This window comes from Ambystoma mexicanum, chromosome 13, assembly GCF_040938575.1.
Source record: "Ambystoma mexicanum isolate Mex_15411 chromosome 13, UKY_AmexF1_1, whole genome shotgun sequence".
Classification (NCBI taxonomy): Eukaryota; Metazoa; Chordata; class Amphibia; order Caudata; family Ambystomatidae; genus Ambystoma; species Ambystoma mexicanum.
The window spans coordinates 143130315-143149255 of NC_090938.1; the positions used below are offsets into that span (position 1 = coordinate 143130315).

The 18941-nt window shown below is 45.9% G+C and overlaps 1 protein-coding gene across 1 annotated transcript in view; it reads right to left on the minus strand.

The window, feature by feature from the left end:
• The window catches only part of BLTP3A (bridge-like lipid transfer protein family member 3A), a 538966-nt gene extending 520702 nt beyond the window's left edge, over positions 1-18264 (minus strand). The window contains exon 1 of the mRNA XM_069633498.1: positions 18041-18264. Within this exon, the coding sequence (XP_069489599.1) occupies positions 18041-18084 (44 nt within the window). The 5' untranslated portion in view covers positions 18085-18264. The remainder of the gene's footprint in view (positions 1-18040) is intronic.
• Between the last annotated feature and the right edge of the window lie 677 nt (positions 18265-18941).

Genomic DNA, 18941 nt, shown 5'->3' on the forward strand with positions numbered 1-18941 from the left:
TCTAGGCTGTAGTACTGCAACAGCCTCTTTCGAAATCTGCCTGCATCTTCTCTCCGCCCTATGCAACTCATCCAGAACAGGACTGCGAGACTTGTCCTTGGCCGCAGCCCATGGATTGTATCTCTCCAGGACTGAAATCTCTGCATTGGCTCCCATTGGCTGCCAGTGGCTGCGAGGATGAAGTTCAAAACTCTGCATTGTTCACAAGGCCGCTGGGGCCAGCGGCCTCAATACCTTCAACACTCTCTTCCTAAATAACTTCCTTCTCGAGCTCTTCGCTCATCTGCCTCCAACTCCCTCAGGGTCAATCGCTTCTCCAAGCAACGAGTTGGTGGTTGATCTCCATCTTTGGCTGGGGCCTCCTTTCAACGTGAGGAGAACCATCTCCGGCTCCAGAAGCCCCTCAAAACCTTCCTCTTTGCTTCTGCTTTTTCTCCTCCTCTCCCCTTCTGAACTCAGGCTGAAACTGCACTGGTCACCTGGCTACCCTCTGATCTTGGGACCAGGTCCCCTCCCCCGCCAGTCGACCCCTGCACTGCCTCCCTGGTATCCCCCACACTTGGGGGCTGTTTTCTGCATCCCTACAGCCTAATATCTGCACTTACCCTTGCACTTACCACCAGCTGGTCGCACTTTCACTTATTGCTTTATTTATTCTATTTATTTTACTGTCATTCCCATGTACTGCACTGCCCCTAACCCTCCCCCTGCCCTGCACTTGCGCTATCTCAATGTCACTTAGCCTAGTAAGATCGTTGTCTCCGTCTTCCCTCTGTTCCCCCTCCCTTGCCTCGTCAAACCTTGAAACACTTGTTTATAGGCGCGTTATAAATGCCATATCATTTTAACTCCCGTGGACCAATTTTTCAGTGCTCCACAACGGCTTCTCTCGTTCTCCTCCTCTTCCCCTTCGCCTGCTCACCGGCCCCCTATGCACTGGGGGTGGGGGGAGGCGACGCTGCGGGGAGGCCTCCAGTCCTACCTCGCTCCGGGTCTCAGAGGTGCACTCTCCTATCCTTCAGGCCTGCAAGAGTGGCTTTCCTCCCCACAGGGTCCAAGTGGTGTCTTTTCCGGGGCCACCGGGTTGCTACTCCCACTCCCATCGCTCCTGCTGTCCCCACGTCCTCTGGACAGGATGCAGGGCCACCTCCTTGTCTCTTCAGAGGGAGTAGCTTCCCACATAGCACCGTTACTTCGGTGGAGGCCCCACCACCACCTTCTGGGGGAGGGTCCTCCGCTATACCGTGTTGCCATCGCCAGGGCTAACTACTGTGTCTCCGCAGGCCTCTGTCAAGGCCCTCCTCTGAGGGGGCCGGTCTGGGTCCCCCGTGTCCCTCATTCTGCCACAGGTATGCTCCTCCACTCCCATCCCCGGGACGGTTATCGCGGATGTCCTGCCACAAATCCTCAAATTTTGAGCGCAGGTGCCCCAGGAATTCTCCTTCTGGGGGAAATCTTCCTTGTGGCAGGGGATTGGGGCTCAGTACCCCTTTGCAAGGCCAGGCACAGGAGCTGGCTAAACAGTTAGCTGCTCGCCATGCGCCCCTTGGTGGCCAACCTACCAAGTTTTATTTTTTTTATTTTTTAACTGCATACTTTCTACTAACACCCCACCGAATAGTTAAAAGAATCAGTTATGCTTCCTATTTATAAACACGTACCATCAAATTACCCATTTCTTTCATTGACTCTTTGGCTAAAATGTATTCAAGGGTTATTTTACACAGATTGGAGGAACGTGTGGACAACTTAGGCATTCTTACACATGTTCAGGCAGGTTTTCGTCCAGGGGCCTCCACGTTAGAACAAGCAATGAGGTTGGACCTCTTGCTTCACAAACATGTGCGCCTAAATTCACAACCCATGTTATTTGGCGTTTGTTGATTTGCAAATGGCCTTTGACACTGTTCCAAGAGACCTCTTATGGGCTACCCTAGAGGAGCTGCACATACCTCATCCCCCACCACCCTCCGAGGCTTGCGCAGTGCCATAAGGTCTTTGTATATTAGTAACTGTGTCTGCGTTTGTGGGGTGGCAAATGGTGAAATGACAGAGCCAGTTCCTATTGGCATTAGAGTTAAGCAGGGATGTGTTCTAGCTTCCCTGCCATTTGTGTTATATATAGATGATATTGCCCTTGATTTGCATGCTGTGGCAAAGGATGCTCTTAGCCTGGGAAGTCGTAAATGGAGTCTACTTTTTTGCCGAGGATTCTGTTCTTTTAGCCAAAACGTTGGTAGGGCTCCAAAAGCAGCTTGGGGTATTTAGGAAATTATGCTGTGCCAAAGGCCTTCGCATCAATTTGTGGAAGACTAAGACAATGATGTGTTTTCCTCATGGGAGCCATTCTCGTTTAATGACCAAATTCTATCTGAATGACTATCCTCGGGAGATGGTGGACTATTTGGGATGGATTTCTGTGATAAACTGAAATGGCTGCATCAGATTGCAAAGAGCTTTTTGACAGGCATACAGCAACGTGGTGTCATTTCAAGCATGGTCTCTCGTTTGTGAGGGATAGGGGGCGGGTGGGGGTGGGTGAGGCAGTATCGGTACCCCTTAAGATCTATTTGACCCGGCTGGGTATTGAGCATGAGGTATGATAATAGACTCTTGCCGCACGAGAAAGCTGGCAGCCAATTATCTGATAGTTTAAAAGATGTGGGGACTGGAGCCGTATTTGGATTACCAGTTAGATCCGAATGTGAAGAGTATCTATGCTAAATTTCAACTTGGTATTTTGCCACTTGCATATTACACTTGCAATTGGGGCGAGAGCAAGTCATCTCGCGTCTGTGTTGTCTTTCTACGACCAAGGATGAAATGCACTTTTTTGGATTTTGCCCTGTCCATGCGTGGCTTTTGAATCTGAAATGCTGTACCACTCCTGCAGATATGATGGAGTTTGTAGCTTTTTTAAAATTTCACTTTCAGGAAACGGTTTTTTAATTTTAACTATGTTTTAGGATGATGTGGTTGGCATCATTCTGGATCTGGTCTCTCCGTTTCTGATGTTTTGGGGTGATGTGCTTGGCATAATTCACAAACTTATCTTTGTTTCTGAAGTTTTATTATTGTATATATTGTGTATTTCTTTTATAGTGTTATTACGATGAAATGAAGAATAAAGTAAGATCTGCACCTAAATGCTGGTAATTCTGTTTGGTCGAGAGTTATAATTATGTATTATTTATATAGCACTTTCTCCAATATGCTTTACGTAGACCATATGTACTTACAGTATCCCCCAACCGAAGTTGGTACTCACTTATCGACCACTTTAGGGTGCATGACCATGTTGGCCTTGCCGGAATTCGAACCTGTAGATCACACAAGGATCAGAGCAGCGATCGGTCAACCCACTGAGCTGTTTTACCGGCTAAAAATATGTATATTATGAACAAAATATTCAACAAAAAAATACAAAATACAATATACTTCCCATGCCACACTGCTTTAGACAGGTGAAGGCTAGTCATCCCTAGAGACCCCACCCCACCATGTCTCCCAGCCGCATCCCACCTCCAGTGATTAAGGTAGTGGTATTCAAACATTTTCATACCAAGCTCCCCCCCCCGAATAAAAATATTGTTTCTAGGTCCCCCCCTCCCTCACCTAGGGGTTGTCCGCCTAAGTAAGGTGTCCAAAGGATGTCCAGGGGGCACCAGGCTATTTAAAATGTAAGCAGAGTATCTACTGCTTATAGATTTTCTATTAAAAGCAGTCGCCCTAATCCTTTTTAAAAGCGTCTGGGGCCCCCACCTGGACATCCTTCATGCCCCTCTTAGTGGGTTTTAATCCAGTTTGAAGACCACTGGATTAAGTCAATGGGACTAGGTTGGTAAACTGGGCTCAGGGGCAGCGTTCATCCCTCTTCTAGTTGTGCCATTGTGTGCCTCACCCTCTTGGAAGCACCTGTCTAAGGAGCCCCTTCTTTCTGCCACTGCCACAAATTCTTGTGATATGAGCAGTGGGAGAAGAAAGACGTCCGCACCAATAGTCTTTTGAGTACAGATTTTTAACAATACTAAAAAAAAAAAACTGCGTGGAATACAAACGAAGCAGGGCACAGCCTGACATCATGCATTGGCTAAGAATAGAAACGAAAACGAAATTAGGTTATCCGGGTCTGTTGGAGCAGATGTCTCAGACAATTGAACTAGTGGGATAAATTACGATCAGTATCCGCATCCGGCATAGTATTTATGGCCCCTCATCCGATACAGGCTAAGAGAGGAAGGTAAGTAGCGTATGAAAGAAGCCAGCATGTCCTTTGAGTGGTCAGGCAGGGGTAAGAACTCCCTTCATGTTTCTTCACCTTCATGCATAGTATAGCAGACAGTAACCTTGGCCCAAGAGCTCCCAGCTAATGTACCTCAGTCTGTTTTCAGGCCTTGGTGAGTGCCAGAGTTACACCTCTGTTAAGAGCACGCCCTGTGGCGAAGGATAGGCCACGAGTCAGGTGGCACCTCAGCTTCCACGATTTCAGAGCTGTTCCCTCAACGCATTCCAAAAACGGGAGACGTCATGCCGAGGGGAGGCAATAGGCGTCGCCCACTTTGCAGCAGTGACAGTTGCTTGGAACAGCAGGGCAGATTTTTCTGATATCAAGTGAAGTGTAATAAAGTTGATGAATTTACTTAAAGCGCAGGAGATTGTATTTATAGATCAAATATATCAATTTAGTTCAGAGAATTATCTTGACTCACTCATTATCTTTGATGGGCACTTTGAACAGTTTTCCACCTGCACTTGGATATTACCAATGCCCCTTTGTGCCAGCCCATCACTGGCTTGTAAATAGAAGACATGGCTTTATAACTAGACTAGGATTGTGACATATCTGTAGCACTTTCAGGGGTGACTAAGGGAAGATGTACATTTCTGGGCATTTTCACACCTCGATCTGTATGTAGCTGAACATGTGTAAAAGGTAAAAGAGAGGACCCCTCCCGCCCCCCTCCAGCTCTTCACATTTATAAAGAGAAAAAAAAAACATTTTCATACAGGTCTTGAAGTTTAGAAGATATTCGTGTCAGAGGAGAAAGGGAGTCCATTAATCCTATGAAGTCATTTTTGGGTGGGGGGGGGTTTGTAGGGTGGGGCTTAATGTCATTTAACATGGAATCGGTACAGGCCCAATGGGCGACAGCCACAGTGCCAATCTCTGCATGCTTAATGGGCGAACAGCCAATGAACAGGTTTCAACAGTGGGCCACATATAGGCGTTGGCCCTCATACTACTAACAAACCAAGTTATCTAGTGGTGGGCCCGGTGGCAAGAAAATATTCGTCAGGGTTTAAGGCACAGAGCCCACCAAGCGCATACAACAACTTTGACATACCCCAGTGCACCCCTACCAATTTATTAAGCATGAACGTCAATTTGCAGAAGGACAAATAAGAATATTGGTAAATCAATACAAACCTTTGAGATTCAATTAACAAAATTCGTGCCATCAGCGAGAACTGGAGCAAAACTCAGCGGTGCACTCTGGTAGCACCCTCAGGGAGCACTGGAGCAAGGTAAAGGTCATACTCCAAGTTTCCTGTGGCCATGCGTGAGAAAGTCATCCAGTTAAATTCTAAGATTTGTAATTTTCAAAAAGGAAACTAAATATATATATATATATATATTCATATTCATATTCAAAGGGGGGGTGGGGAACCAGTACTGAATGGCCTTCTCGTACATGGCCACGAGAAACCCAAGTGCTCTGGATGATCTGGCAAATCGAATACTCGAAGAACAAGACTCATCTTGCCAAGACCTTAAGCCAAGGCCCTAGCCACACAAGGGTTAACTTTAGTCAAAGCGTGTAGCCCTGATTTACACCAATTGACATTGAAACCAGAAAAGAATTCCCACAATTTTAATGTCATCCACAGCAGGAGGGAGTGAAATATAAGTATTAGGAAATCGACTTCATAGAGTGATGCCACAACTTCTTGGTTATGCAAAGAAAGACCACTCTGTGCATGGTATTAAGAAACTTGTAAATCGATACAAATATATCACACGGCCACAGTAGTGGCCATGTAGTTATGGTCAAGTTGCTGTTTCCATAGGAAGAGCACGGCTCCCCCTGGACGAATCCTCACCAAAGTTTGCAGAAAAAAGTATATGGGCCACTCAGAATTTTTTTTACAAAGTTTGGTGATGTTTGGTCCAGGGGCGGAAAACTTCTAGGGGCGGGGGGTCCCAAAACGTCTTTTTTCCCCCCACAGACTGAATGGGGAAAAAAAACTGCGCATGGCTACAGGCCAAACCGTTGGATGGATTTTCACCAAATTTGCGGCAGGGGCTTGGACCCGAAAGCATGCTTTAGTAAATTTGGTGACAATCCGTCCAGTACTTTCCTTTAAAACGACCCAAAAATATGTCTCAATAAATTAGTGATATCTATGTCCGCTCCGCTGTCACATTTCCCTGTTTGCTCCACGGACATGATACCGATTGGCCGGGGGGGTGGCGTCATCACCGCAGACACGCAACATCTTCACCGATTGGCTACAGCGAGCCGTGATATACGTCAGAATATGTGGATGCGCCTGACATCTTGGATCAGAAGACAGCGCGCTACCTAGCAGAGGCAAAATGCTGTTTTGGAAACTTTTTTCCTCTCCTACAGTGTGTGGGGAGGATCACAGAGTAAGAGATGGGTTAAATACTGTACTTGTTTGGCCGGTAGATGTTAATGATGTATTTGCCATGAGAAATTGTGTTTGGGAAAGGATTTTGATTTCCTACAGTGCTTGGGGAGGTTTAAAGAGTAAGAGACGGATGAAATACTGCACTTGTTTGGACGGCAATTGTCTATTATATATTCTGCATTGGCGCCTTCTTCAGGATGTTTGTACGTGCAGAAAATGAGGAATCTAATAAGGATACTATTTGAGTCTGTGCTGTGTACAGGCACCTTGAAAATGTTCCCAGAACACGCGTGCCGTTAGTGACCATTGCTTTTGAGTGTATTTCCCTATTATATTACATTTTCCTATGGGTGTGTTATTGCTTAGTACGCCACCATGGTCGAGACATGCTGCAGTGGTTGTGGGCAGGGCCTAGAGTCTTGGATGTATGGCCGGAGGCCATGTACCCAACAACAAAGTTATAAGCACTGGAGTTATAAGCCAGTGCGCATGAACACATTGCAATAATATCTATGGACACATAGCTAGGAGTGCAGTCTCTGGCCAGAATAAGTGAAGCATACCACACCTATCAATACACCCGTACTACTAGACATCACTGAGGTGGTTGTGGGCAGGATGTAGACTTGCTTTCATGGCTGCAGCCCATAGCCGATACATCATACTCCTAAAACCCTAGGCCCTGGCCAGAAACACCACATCATATTACTGCATGCATACACTCGTCCTATAGGTTAGCATGTCAGATGGTTCTGGAGAGGGTGTACTGTCTTGGCTGCATGGCTGAAGCCCATGCACCCAGAAACAACCTGGTTAGCGGTGGAGGTATAAGCCAATGCACGCCTATACATTCAAAAGTACGTGGACATATATCTTAACCTCTAGGTCCTGCCGTCACCCACTGCAGCACATTAGACAGGCACGTTAGTGACTGTTGCTTTGGTGGAGTGGCTGTTTCCATAGAAAGAACTGTTTTGGCTGCCTTATACTGTCCTACCCTTGGACGAATTGTCGCCAAACTTTGGGAAAAAAATATATCGGGCACTCTGATTTTGGTTGGCAAATTTGGTGAGGTTTGGTGCAGGGGGGTGAAAGTTATAAGGGGGAGCGGTTCTCAAAACCTCTCTTTTCCCCCTTGCACTGAACGGAGGAAAAAGGTTGTGCTCACGACCATGTGGCTCTTTCCCAGATTGTTTGAAGAACAGCGTGAAGTAAGGCAGCTTTCTTCGCTGGCCCCCCCTATCTTTTACTAATGTTTTCGTGTGCGCGGATACAGCCAGAAACACTTCCAAAACAAGAGAGCATTAGACTTCTCAAACTCAAGTAATAGTATTTCACAAGGTCACCTTTGAGGGGGGCCAGTGAGCTGTGGAAGCACAAAGTGAAAAAGTGCAGTTTTCTTGTCTGCAAAATGATACGTTTAAATGCAAGTTCATGCTCACTGCACCACGACCAATTACAGCGTGTGGAATAAAATGTGTTTTGGAATAATATTTCCCTCACATTGGCCTCTTCAGTTTTGAAAACTGAGGCCATCATCTGCACTGTTTGCTTGAAACAGCGCTTCTGGAGGTGTATGGGAGTAGAGGTTCTCATTATTGGATTTCAATATGTTGCTTCAAAGCAAGAATGTACTTGGCTTCTGAGTGAAGGCCACACGAGTTGCTTTTTTGGTTGATCTCTCAATACGCCCGTGCATCCGAGTGAATGTAAAGGGGCAATTGTTCTTTGTTCTTGAGCCCAAAAGAAACTTGCTCGCTATTCACAGAATGAAAGGGTCGAAAAAAAACAGGAATTGATAAGGTTATGTTTTTAAAAGTTTGTAAGGGACATGCTATTATCAGTCAACGAAGATTCTTCGCTGCGAACACATTCGTGACTGATGAGGCTGTAAATATTTTGTAAGTTTACTTTGGCCCACTCTATAGCGAACCGTGCTTTATTTTTACATAACTGCACATCTAATTGTGCTAATATAATTGACATATTATTTTTCTGCCCTTTTACAATTTTCCTGTAATGTTGCAGAGTGCACAGGTTGCTCATTTGCAGGATATGACTGCACTCAACCTTTTTTACCATTAATATTTCTACTTTGAAACGTTTACTTTGTCCACATAGCTTTGTGTATAACTTTGCACTTTTTTTGGTCTTCTTTGAAATGAAGAGACGTAATTTTTTAAATTTTTTTTATTTGCCCACTCTTATTTCAAACCTAAATTATCATCTTTCTCTGTACTTGGCATTTTGTACTTGGCAAGAATAGCAACATCTATAAATGTAATACCTTTTAAATGTTAAGTTTCAGACAGTAAATTAAACCACCTGGCATAGATATGGCAGTGAACAAAAAAGAAGGGGCTAGACATGTGATGTCATCAATGATATTTGTGAGGTTATCTTTGCTGGGTGTTAGTCTTAGGAGTGCACGGTGGTGGTGTGAGTTATGGTTGCTTCGCTTACCATAACTGGCGAATTTCAGGGGGTTTTCTATTTTACTTGTAACCATAACGTCCTTTAACAAAGTTTTTTCATTGAATTTCATAGGCTTTTATTAGTGCATGTTATTTCCTACAACTTACCAATATCATACTTACCCAATATAACAATATTTGTGTCCAATTTACAAAGTGTCACCTTAAAACTCTGCCTTTTCCCACCTTCTAGAATAATTTTTAGACACTTCTATAAACTTTTTGCAACTATTTCAACTAGTTTTGCATCTGTAGACGTCTACGAACATCTGACTTCATTGCGGACCTTCTGGACAGTGCCACATGACCATATGCTGACGTGCGGCATGATGAGGTGTCCAAGAACCAGTCCGCACTTCACGGTAAGATCTGTGCTTCGCGGACAGTTCAGAACTGCATTTGATCTAGGAACTTTCAACTTCAAAATTTCCTTTGCACAGCTCCAACACCTATACCTACTCATTATCCATTAACAATCTAGTACACAGTACATACATTTAGCAAAACTGCTATTTATGTTAAAATGGCATCAGCTATTGCCATCCCTCCTCCCCAAGAGCCACCACCAGTGCTGTAATCAAGGAGCGTGAGAAACACTGCCCCCTACCTTAGAAATAACACAACCGCAACATCTATCCCCGGTCCACCTGCCCCTCCATATTAGTTTTTGGTGCCTCTTCCCTCATTTCTCTCCCCACCTTTCGTTCTTAGCTCACCTGCCAAAAATAAATTAAAAAAAATATACACATCCAAAAACAAAAAGAAATGTTCCTTTAGGAACCACAGTTCACAGTTAAAAAAAATTCATTAATTAATTTCCCAAAAATTTTTTTCAAAAAGAATAGACTCCATCTACTTTACATTTCTCAGTAAAGTACATAGACTCAATAAGATTTTCCAACATTTCCATTTGCATTTTGTGTTATGCTAATGGGAATATTGTGGCATTCATACCCCGTTCCAGGGACTGGAACGGTGGATACCGGCCCAGCAGCCCAAGATATCAGCCCAGCCGAAGCAAGGGTGGATAACGAGGTCTCCAGACCATTATCCCCCATTCCAGCCCTTGAAATGAGGGATGAAGGCCATTAGCACCCTAGGTTCCCAAGGCGGGAACCGGGGTGCCCAAAAAGGATTTTCCTTCCTACACCGGGACGCCTCCTGGTGTAGGAAGGAAAATCCTTTTCCAAGATGGCCACCATGGAAAGGTAAGGTGGGGTTCCATACAGGGCCCCTCTTCACTTTCCATGGCAGCCTGCAGAAGGCGAAGAGAAAACCCTATGACCATATTACTACAAGCACATTTTTCTTCCCTTTCAAACCTATCCCAATTTCGAACAACTTTACCACAAAGCCGGTCCCAGGTGGACATGGCCACTTTAACCCCATGTGTTGTCCCTCGTGGTCATGGCCAGTAGCCAGATTGTCCAGATCATGACCTTGTCCGGGTCATGGAACAATCTGGCCACTGCCCATGGCTACCGGCTATACCTCAGTCACCAAAAAGGGATATCACTATTTTTTGTACCTACATTATGAGACTTGTTCAACAATAAAACACGGGCACATTTGCAAAACCATGCTTTCAGATCCTTGCCAATGCTCCTTTCACAAGTTTGCTGGAAATCCACAGGTTTCATTTTTTCAAAAGTGTCAAATGTATGCACATACAACAGTCATAACCTAGCCACACTTGACGACAAAATCCATATAGACTTTATGAAAAGATTTATATCTAGATCTAAAATATTTTTGCAAACTTGTGTAGATTTGTGAAATTGCACCCCATTTATAAGCCTTAAAATTATTTGGGATCCCACCCCTCTAGTTTTGCCCCCTCTTTAAAAAATCCCACCAAACTTTGCAAAAGCATGTATACCTAGAGCTATTGTCAGTTCCCCAACTTAAGTGAAGATTCGTCAAATGACACCTCATTTATAAGCCTTTATATTATTTTGGGACCCCACCCCTCTGATTTTTCCCCCTCTTGACAGAATCCCACCACACTTTGCAGACTCATTCGGGATCAGGTCAAGAATAGAAGTGCAACATGTCATGCAGTTTAATTAAGTGGCGCCAATGTTATAAGCCATCCAAGAACTGCTTTTCACCAACCCTGTAATGCAGGTGTCCGCGAACATCTGAACTGTTCGCAGCAAAAAAGCACCTTTGCTTCTTGCAGCCATATCCCATCCCATCCTCATCACCCCTCACCTCCCCAGAGATTATTTGATAAGTTTGACAAGTGCAATGTTGTGTTTTTTAATATGTTTTTACTGCGATGTCCGCGGACACCGGCCGCAAATCCAAGATGGCGAGCGTTTCCAAAAATCTGACGCACTTCACGCTTTTCACTATCCAATCAGCGGGTGCGTCCGATGTCTGCGGACACCACGTTGCGCTTTAAGCCAATCAGAGTCCTGTCCGCGTAGCGAACAGGGAAGTGTGTTCGCGGAGCCGACAGATATCACTAATTTTTTTTACTACATTTAAGTCGTTTTCTAAAAAACTACTGGACGGATTTTCACCAAATTTACAAAAGCATGCTTTTGGAACCAAGCCGGTGCTCCTGCCGCAAATTTGGTGAAAATCCGCCCAGCGGTTTGGACTCTAGGCATGAGCAAAGTTTTTCTCCATTCAGTCTGTGGGGAAAAAATAAATGTTGGGATCCCCCCTATAACTTTGCCCGCCTCCTCCCCCCGGACCAAACATCACCAAACTTTGCAATAAAATTCAGAGTGGGCCATATACTTTTCGCAAAGTTTGGTGAGGCTTCGTCCAAGGGGAGCAAAGTTATAAGCCGCCCAAAAAGTGCTCTTCCTATGGGTTTAGCAACTTAACCATAACTACATGGCCGCTACCACAGACCATGGAATATATATATTTACACACACACATATACATACAAGTAAAATGTTGAGTTTGTGAAGATGAGTGCACTTGCAACGATCTGAGAAACTATAAGAAAACAGGTTTTTTAAAGGGCAAAACACATGACTGCTCGGTGAGCAGTTTGCTCTTATTTTTGACCGTAGCATTGACCGGCGTCTGCTTTTCAGCTTTTGCTGCATTCCTGAAAGCCGTGTGTACCAAGTGTTACTTAGTGCCCATCAAGCAGGTGTAACATTTACTACAGCTTCTGCATCAGGATGGCTTTGATGAAGAAGTAACATTTAGCCAATCTAATAATTGAAGAAAAAAAAACGAAAAAAACAACACACACAACGAGGCCAAAGGTTTATGGGCCATACCACTATGTGGTCTATTGTTTGGCCGACCGAGGCAGACGAGCAAAACCTTTTTGGTTCTCGGTCTAGACAGTGCCAGCAACCCTTTATATCAATGCACTGTGTTGAAAAAAAGACAACGCTACGTCCTCTCTCAGAGAGAGCACAGTATAAGCAGCTCCCTATTCTAGTCCGATGGGAGCTGGAGATGCCAGTTCAACCCGAGGACCCACTCTTCCAACGTTCTTCCCCATTCGTGCAAATAGCATTACAGGTGCGCCCCCAAATGCCAAATCTGAAAATGGTGTTTTAAAACACACGACTTGCAACTGTTAAACATCCTCAACTACTAATTCAAAACGGCTGAAATATGTGGGCCATCAAAAACGTTCTAATATTAGTCAATGTAAGCCTTACCTGTAAAACAAATAAATAAACAAATGCCCATTACCTTTAAAGGGAACGGGGGACCACTGGCCTCGCGTGAGGTGTGGAAGCGGAAGGTGCGAGTCATAAAACAGAGTCACTTGGCATCTTTTCCCGATCAGAAGAGAAACATCTCTGCCGCCTGCAAGGCGGGCGCTCACACCAGGATCTGGCAGAGCAGTGCCAGGGAGGTTAGAAGGAACAGGAGACCAAGCCGAGCAAACAGGATGCAGAACGCAATGAAGAGCCGTCTGCGCGGCCAGGGAGTTCGCCACAGAAGCTGCTGCCTCCCGACCTTCTGTCGCCGTCCGTCGGAGCGCCACTCGGCCATGGCAATGGGGGCAGCGTCCCAGGACAGAGCAATGAAGGTCGCGGATCCCATCAGAGGTTCTAGACGGGCGCGCAAGCCCCAACTAGGAGCGTGCGTCGGCAGTTCAGCCTTCTGACCAACGCTACCAAAGGGCCTTTGCCTTATGCCCATCAGATGCCATGCACGTGCCGCCCTCCACACTCCTGTGCCCCCAAACCACATTACCGTCCGAAAGACAAACTAGCACTGGGTCGGTTTCTTCCAGCCCACCACATACTTCCATCAGCCCTAGTCAGCCCAGTGAGGGATCACAGGAACCCTAGTGCAGAATATCCGGCGACGAGCAGGGGGTTGCAGAATCCAGGCATTGCTGGTGGTCCTCTTTGCGACTCTGGGGGGTCTCGCGCTTCCCAGCTCAGACAGAGCGACTGGTTTTAGTTAGGGAGCTCACGGGGGAACAGCCACAGCATTGACTCACACAGATTTGCCTTACCCATTTCAAAATCTACACAGACAAACTGCAAATGTATCCCGTTATCTTTGCTGAAGCCTGGAAGCATACAGAGCTGGGGGGACTAAAGTTTCCAAAAAGCCATGATTCTGCTATGCTTTAGCCTGAGAAAAATAACTTCCTTAGTGCGACCAAATAGCTCGATTTTCATGAAAAGTGGGGGGCGCAGGGCTTCTCTTTCGGACGCTGGAGTGCAGAAGCTATGGCAGTACAAAACTAAGATGGAAACCCAGATATTTTGAAGAACAAAAAAAAAAACTAAGAAAAGAAGAAGGACATATCAATAGTAGCAGTCAGTCACAAAAAATACATTTAACAACAATGTCTGCACAGAGTGGGCTGGGGTGTATGATGAGGCGTGGCTTGATGGAGCCAGGTTGAGATTTAACCCAAGGAAAACAATCTCAAAGGGAAAAGAAACGTAACATTTTCCGCTACCACGTTGGAAGTAGCCAGAAAACCGAAGTGGTCAGAAACGCGCATCATCCACCACACTCAATAGGTGAAAATCGAACTGAAGTCAGAAGAGCTTAAAAAACAAGAATTTAAACAGGTTCTGAGCCTACAATAATTGTAAACCAAAGGTTATTTAAACCAAGTGAAAAGGTCACCAGCTTCTCTTTCTGCCACTACAGACGTTGTTCTCAACTTCCGCCCTAAATGTTACCAGTGGTTGAATGAGACCTTCTTCAGTTGGTGCTCACTGGAAGACAAATCCCTGGGAAATGTTCCCTCCCACCAAAGAAGACAAATATCTCTTAATTTCTCGTTAAAGCAAAGATGGCCAAGAGGTGTGCACTTCTCCCCAATATGCCAGTCTTGCCTTAAAGCCCAAATCTTTCTAAAACACATGGATCTGGCAAACAGGCTGGCATGGCAAATATCACTCGTCACCCCAGACTTTTTGGAGTCAACACTCATGTCAGTTCAAGCCGAGGTCCGGTTCTCTACTGGGGGCACCCCATAAACTGGCACCTCCCCTCGTCCACGCCACCCAGTCCCTGATTTCAATAAAATGTCGTAGTGTTTTGCTTTTAATTTCCACCGATCGCGTCTTAAAGGCCCTGTGCCTCATGCGATTTTCCAGATGGAAACGAGTCAGAACAGTGATGAATCTACACAATGAAGTCATCCTTTGTTCTCAAATAGCTCATGATACATACTGGGAAATCTATTCTCTTGCCACCCAAAAGGGGCTTTTTATGGGGAGCCGCAAGTTATACTTATTGGGATCATAGGGCCAAGTCTATGCCATCACAATTTAATCAACTAAATACACACACCCATAAGAAATGGGTGTGTAGAGTGCAGCACATCAGATCACACCAGCAAAAGTCTGTACAGGCAAGTAAACCTCCAACAGCGTTTCACAATACAGTGCTTTTGCACGTGCCACTCACGATTCAAACATGAAGCAGAATTTGTTTTTAAGCTAAGTATTCATGTCTGGTAGTGCACTGTAGCTCCCTGGGATAGATTCTATGTGGCTGTGACTCAGCTTAGTGCAGATTTCCACACTTCTTTGTTAAATCATAAATACAGTTTCTGGCAGGTTTACAGAAGTAGTGGGACAATACTTACAGGACTAATCTGTGTGCACTTTGGAAGCCACAAGTTAAAATTCACTGCAGCCCAGGCAGCCGTTCTCATGATATCATATGACATTTATGACGCACTTGTACACAATTGTTTCTAGGCGCAACACGACAAGCAGGGGGAAATCAAGGGAGGAGAAAACAACGATCTTGCTAGGCCTTCTGTCACTCAGATCGTGCAAGTGCAGGGAAGAGTTGAAGTGCCAGGGTGGAGGGGAACGGGGAAGTGCAGTTAACTCACAAGTGCAGCCAGCGGGTGGCTAATAAGTGCAGAGAGAAGGGACTGTAGGGTTGCAGATCATTGCTGGGGAGCCCAGGGGCAGTGCAAGGGCAACTGGACATGCAGGAGCCTGGGCCCAAGTTCAGAGGGTGACCAGTGTGCGGAGCAGTCGGGTGCATCAGCAGGGGAGAGGAAGAAAGAAAGCTGAAGCAAAAAAGGAAGATCTGCTTCCGGAATCAGAGGTGGTTCAGCTCAAGTTTGAGAGAGGCAGGGAGGCTGTTCCAGAGGGGGGCCCCAACCAAGGAGATAGATCTGCCCCAACCCTCTGTTTGGAGAAGCGTCTGACCCTCAGAGAATTGGAGGTGTATGAGCGGAGAGCTCGAGAATGAAGATGTTTTGGAAGAGAACGTTGGAGGTAGAGTGGTCCCAGACCCCAGAAAGCCTTGTGGACGATGTAGAGGGTCTTGAACTTGATCCTTGCAACCAGTGAAGAGATTTCAGAGATGGAGAGATACGATACCTGGGCTGGAGGCCAAGGGCAAGTCTCGCAGTCCTGTTCTGGATAAGTTGTAAAGGTTGAAGAGTAGAGGCAGGAAGATTTAGAAAGAGGATGTTGCAATAGTCCAGCCTAGAGAGGACCAGAGCTCTGGAGACGGTATGCTTCTGGGGGAGGCAAGAAAAGAAAGAATACCTCCGAGGAGGTGCAGCTGATAGTATGACTGTTTACAGACGACAGATGTGGGGAGAGAAGGACAGAGGGTGGAGTCAAAGATGACACCAAGGTTCTTAGCCTCACAGGGAAAGATAAAGAGAGATAGAGACCCAATGAGGAGGATCTCAGTCTTACTAGCATTAAGGCAGAGATCATTGGCGGCACACCATTTCTATATTGTGGCCAGACAGTCTGGTAGGAGAGAAGAAGCAGATGTGGCGGAGGGGAGCCTGAAAGAGAGCTGAGTGTCAACCGCATAACATTGAAAATTGGAGCAGAAAGTAGCGATGCGGTGGGCAAGAGGTGCCAGGTAGTGGACTTTAGGGTCAGGGAGAGAGGTTAGACCCCTGGGAAAGAGAAGGAAAAGATCATCCAACAAGGTCATGAAAATAGTAGCACTGAATTGAGTAATAATAACAAAAGGTGTTTGCAAAGGTAAGAGACCACAAATCAGTGGCAGCAAGTGCTTTAAACAAACCATTAATTGTAGCCCAAAGATGGAAATCTATGGCGGAGATCAGTGGATTCCTAAAAGAACCCAGGACTCTGGAACTGGCTACCTCAAGCCACAAAACAATAGGAAAACCACCACAAATTATGAAAAGCTTTAAGGACTTTCCTGTCCCAAAAACGTTCCCTAGCCGATTGGATTAGGTACAGATCACCTAAATCCTCATATTTAATCTCTTTTATAAAAAGTGCTTAATTTTAATTACCAAATGAGGCACTATACATTTATCTTTAAGCTCTATTTAAGACCATCCCGCTTCACCTGATGCACTCTTAAGTAATTGTATTGCATGCTGTGCTTTACCAAATAAATCTCATATAATCTATACCAGTAATCATCTCCAAGTATTTATTTAGCTTTTCTATGGGACCGGTGTGCCACCAGTGCACACTTGATTTAGAATTGTATAGTACTTGACGTAAAACTGGATGCAATTAACTCAATGAAACAAACCTAGTTCACCCTAGTTCGTTTGTGTGCCCTTATAAAATGCTAGATGCATATAGGTGGAGTAGGTGGACTATCTCCCTGAATACCCTTGTAAACATATATGTCTACCGGGCTGCTCCACAGCTTCTGACAGTGCATGGTGCTCAAATACTCACATGCACAAAGCCTAAGCCAGTGGTATCCAACCTGTTTTATGCCCGCCCCCCTCTCCTCCACCCCCGCCCTCGAGTAGTCAGGCGGGGTACAGCAAGTCCTCATTGAGAGCTGCTGGTGCAGAGTGGGCAAAGGGGTTACGTGGGCAAAGGGATGGGGCGCTCCCTGTAGGGAATAGTTGCTTTAAGACACTTTACAGGGAGTTGTGAGAGCGGACCAGTACATGCAGCGCATTTTGAGAGATGAGCGTCTGCAACCAGATGTGGGATAGTAGTGTCTGCAACCAGACATGGGCGCGGGGTCGTAAATTCTACATCAAATGCAAATCGATGGGGTGGGGGACGGGGATCGGAACTCGTAGCTTACCTGCAGTGAGTTGCGAAACTGCAGCTTGCAGGAGTTTGTTGATGGCAGTATCTGTCCTGAAAGGGGGGAGGGGCTCGAGGGAGTTATCTGCAAGATGATAGGATTAACTGACGTAAAATATGGGGTCCAGGCATAAGGTTTTGAAGGGCACTCTATGCGGTGTGTTATGCTGATAGACAGCACCTACAGACGTTTTGGGGAGGGTACCATATGCACGGAGTTGCTGCAGAAGCTAAGATAGTTGTTGAAGTTTCGACTTAGCATTTGGTTAAGTAGGATTTGGGGGAGGGAGTGTAAAAACAGTGGTTCTGAGCTGCTGCTGCAGGCAATTCTGAATGATACGCAAGGAGTTGTGTAAGGTTGCTCTTTTTCAGTAGACAGTGGTGTGATGCGGGGATAGTGGGACCTAGCCACCCTCCGTGCCCTCTGACCTGGACAGGTGCTTCAGGATCTGCTTCTTGATGATCCCAGCCATTGTGCGTCCGGGGGACAGCTGTAGGCACCCGTGTGTGCCTCTCCCGGTAGCTCTGACAGCTTAGTCAGCCGCCCAGCCTCACGCACCCAGAAAGAGAGAGAGAGGCAGGGTGCGGGAACGGAGCCAGCGCCAGACTAGAGCTCCATTATCCCAGCATGCACCGCGGTCTCGTAAAACCAGCGCAAGGCTTGAAGATGGCGTCCAAAGCAGGAAACAGTGCACATCTAGATCAATGACTATGGTCTGAACCCGTTAAGCGATGGCGCAAATCGTCACTCTGCGGTGCAAACCTCTTTCTGGCTCACTGCAGTATCTATGTCGCTGTCATTTATTTTGAAAGCTGATTGGATGTAACGTTTATTCCCCGCCTATTTGTTACCAAGGGTACTGTAATTCGTGGTACATTGTCCTGAAGCCATCTTTGTTTGGGTCAAAGTTCTGCTGGTGCAAGGGAATTTAATGGGTGGTGTGTCCAGCTTCTGAACATGTAGCGGTTGACATCACTGCCTAAGGTTGACTGTCTTTGAGCCCACGTTCCTCCCTTGAAAAATCGTAACTACGTGCTTCCCTCTCTGTACCCTGGGGCTAGTTGTATCCCCCTTTGGTAACCTTACATGCGCGAGCAACAGCATGAGACACCCCTCACCTTATATTGTGTCCAAACTACAAGGGTGGCACGTCATTCAAACCCCCCTCGTTTTGAATATGCATGGACCCTCCCCCACCCCCCAGTTCGGAGGTAGAGTCACATTCCCAAAATGATATGCCCACTCACCATACTCTTCCCCATTTTGTCCACAGATTGAAGGACATCCCTTCCATTTTACTAATCCAGAGACTTCCTCTGCATAGATACC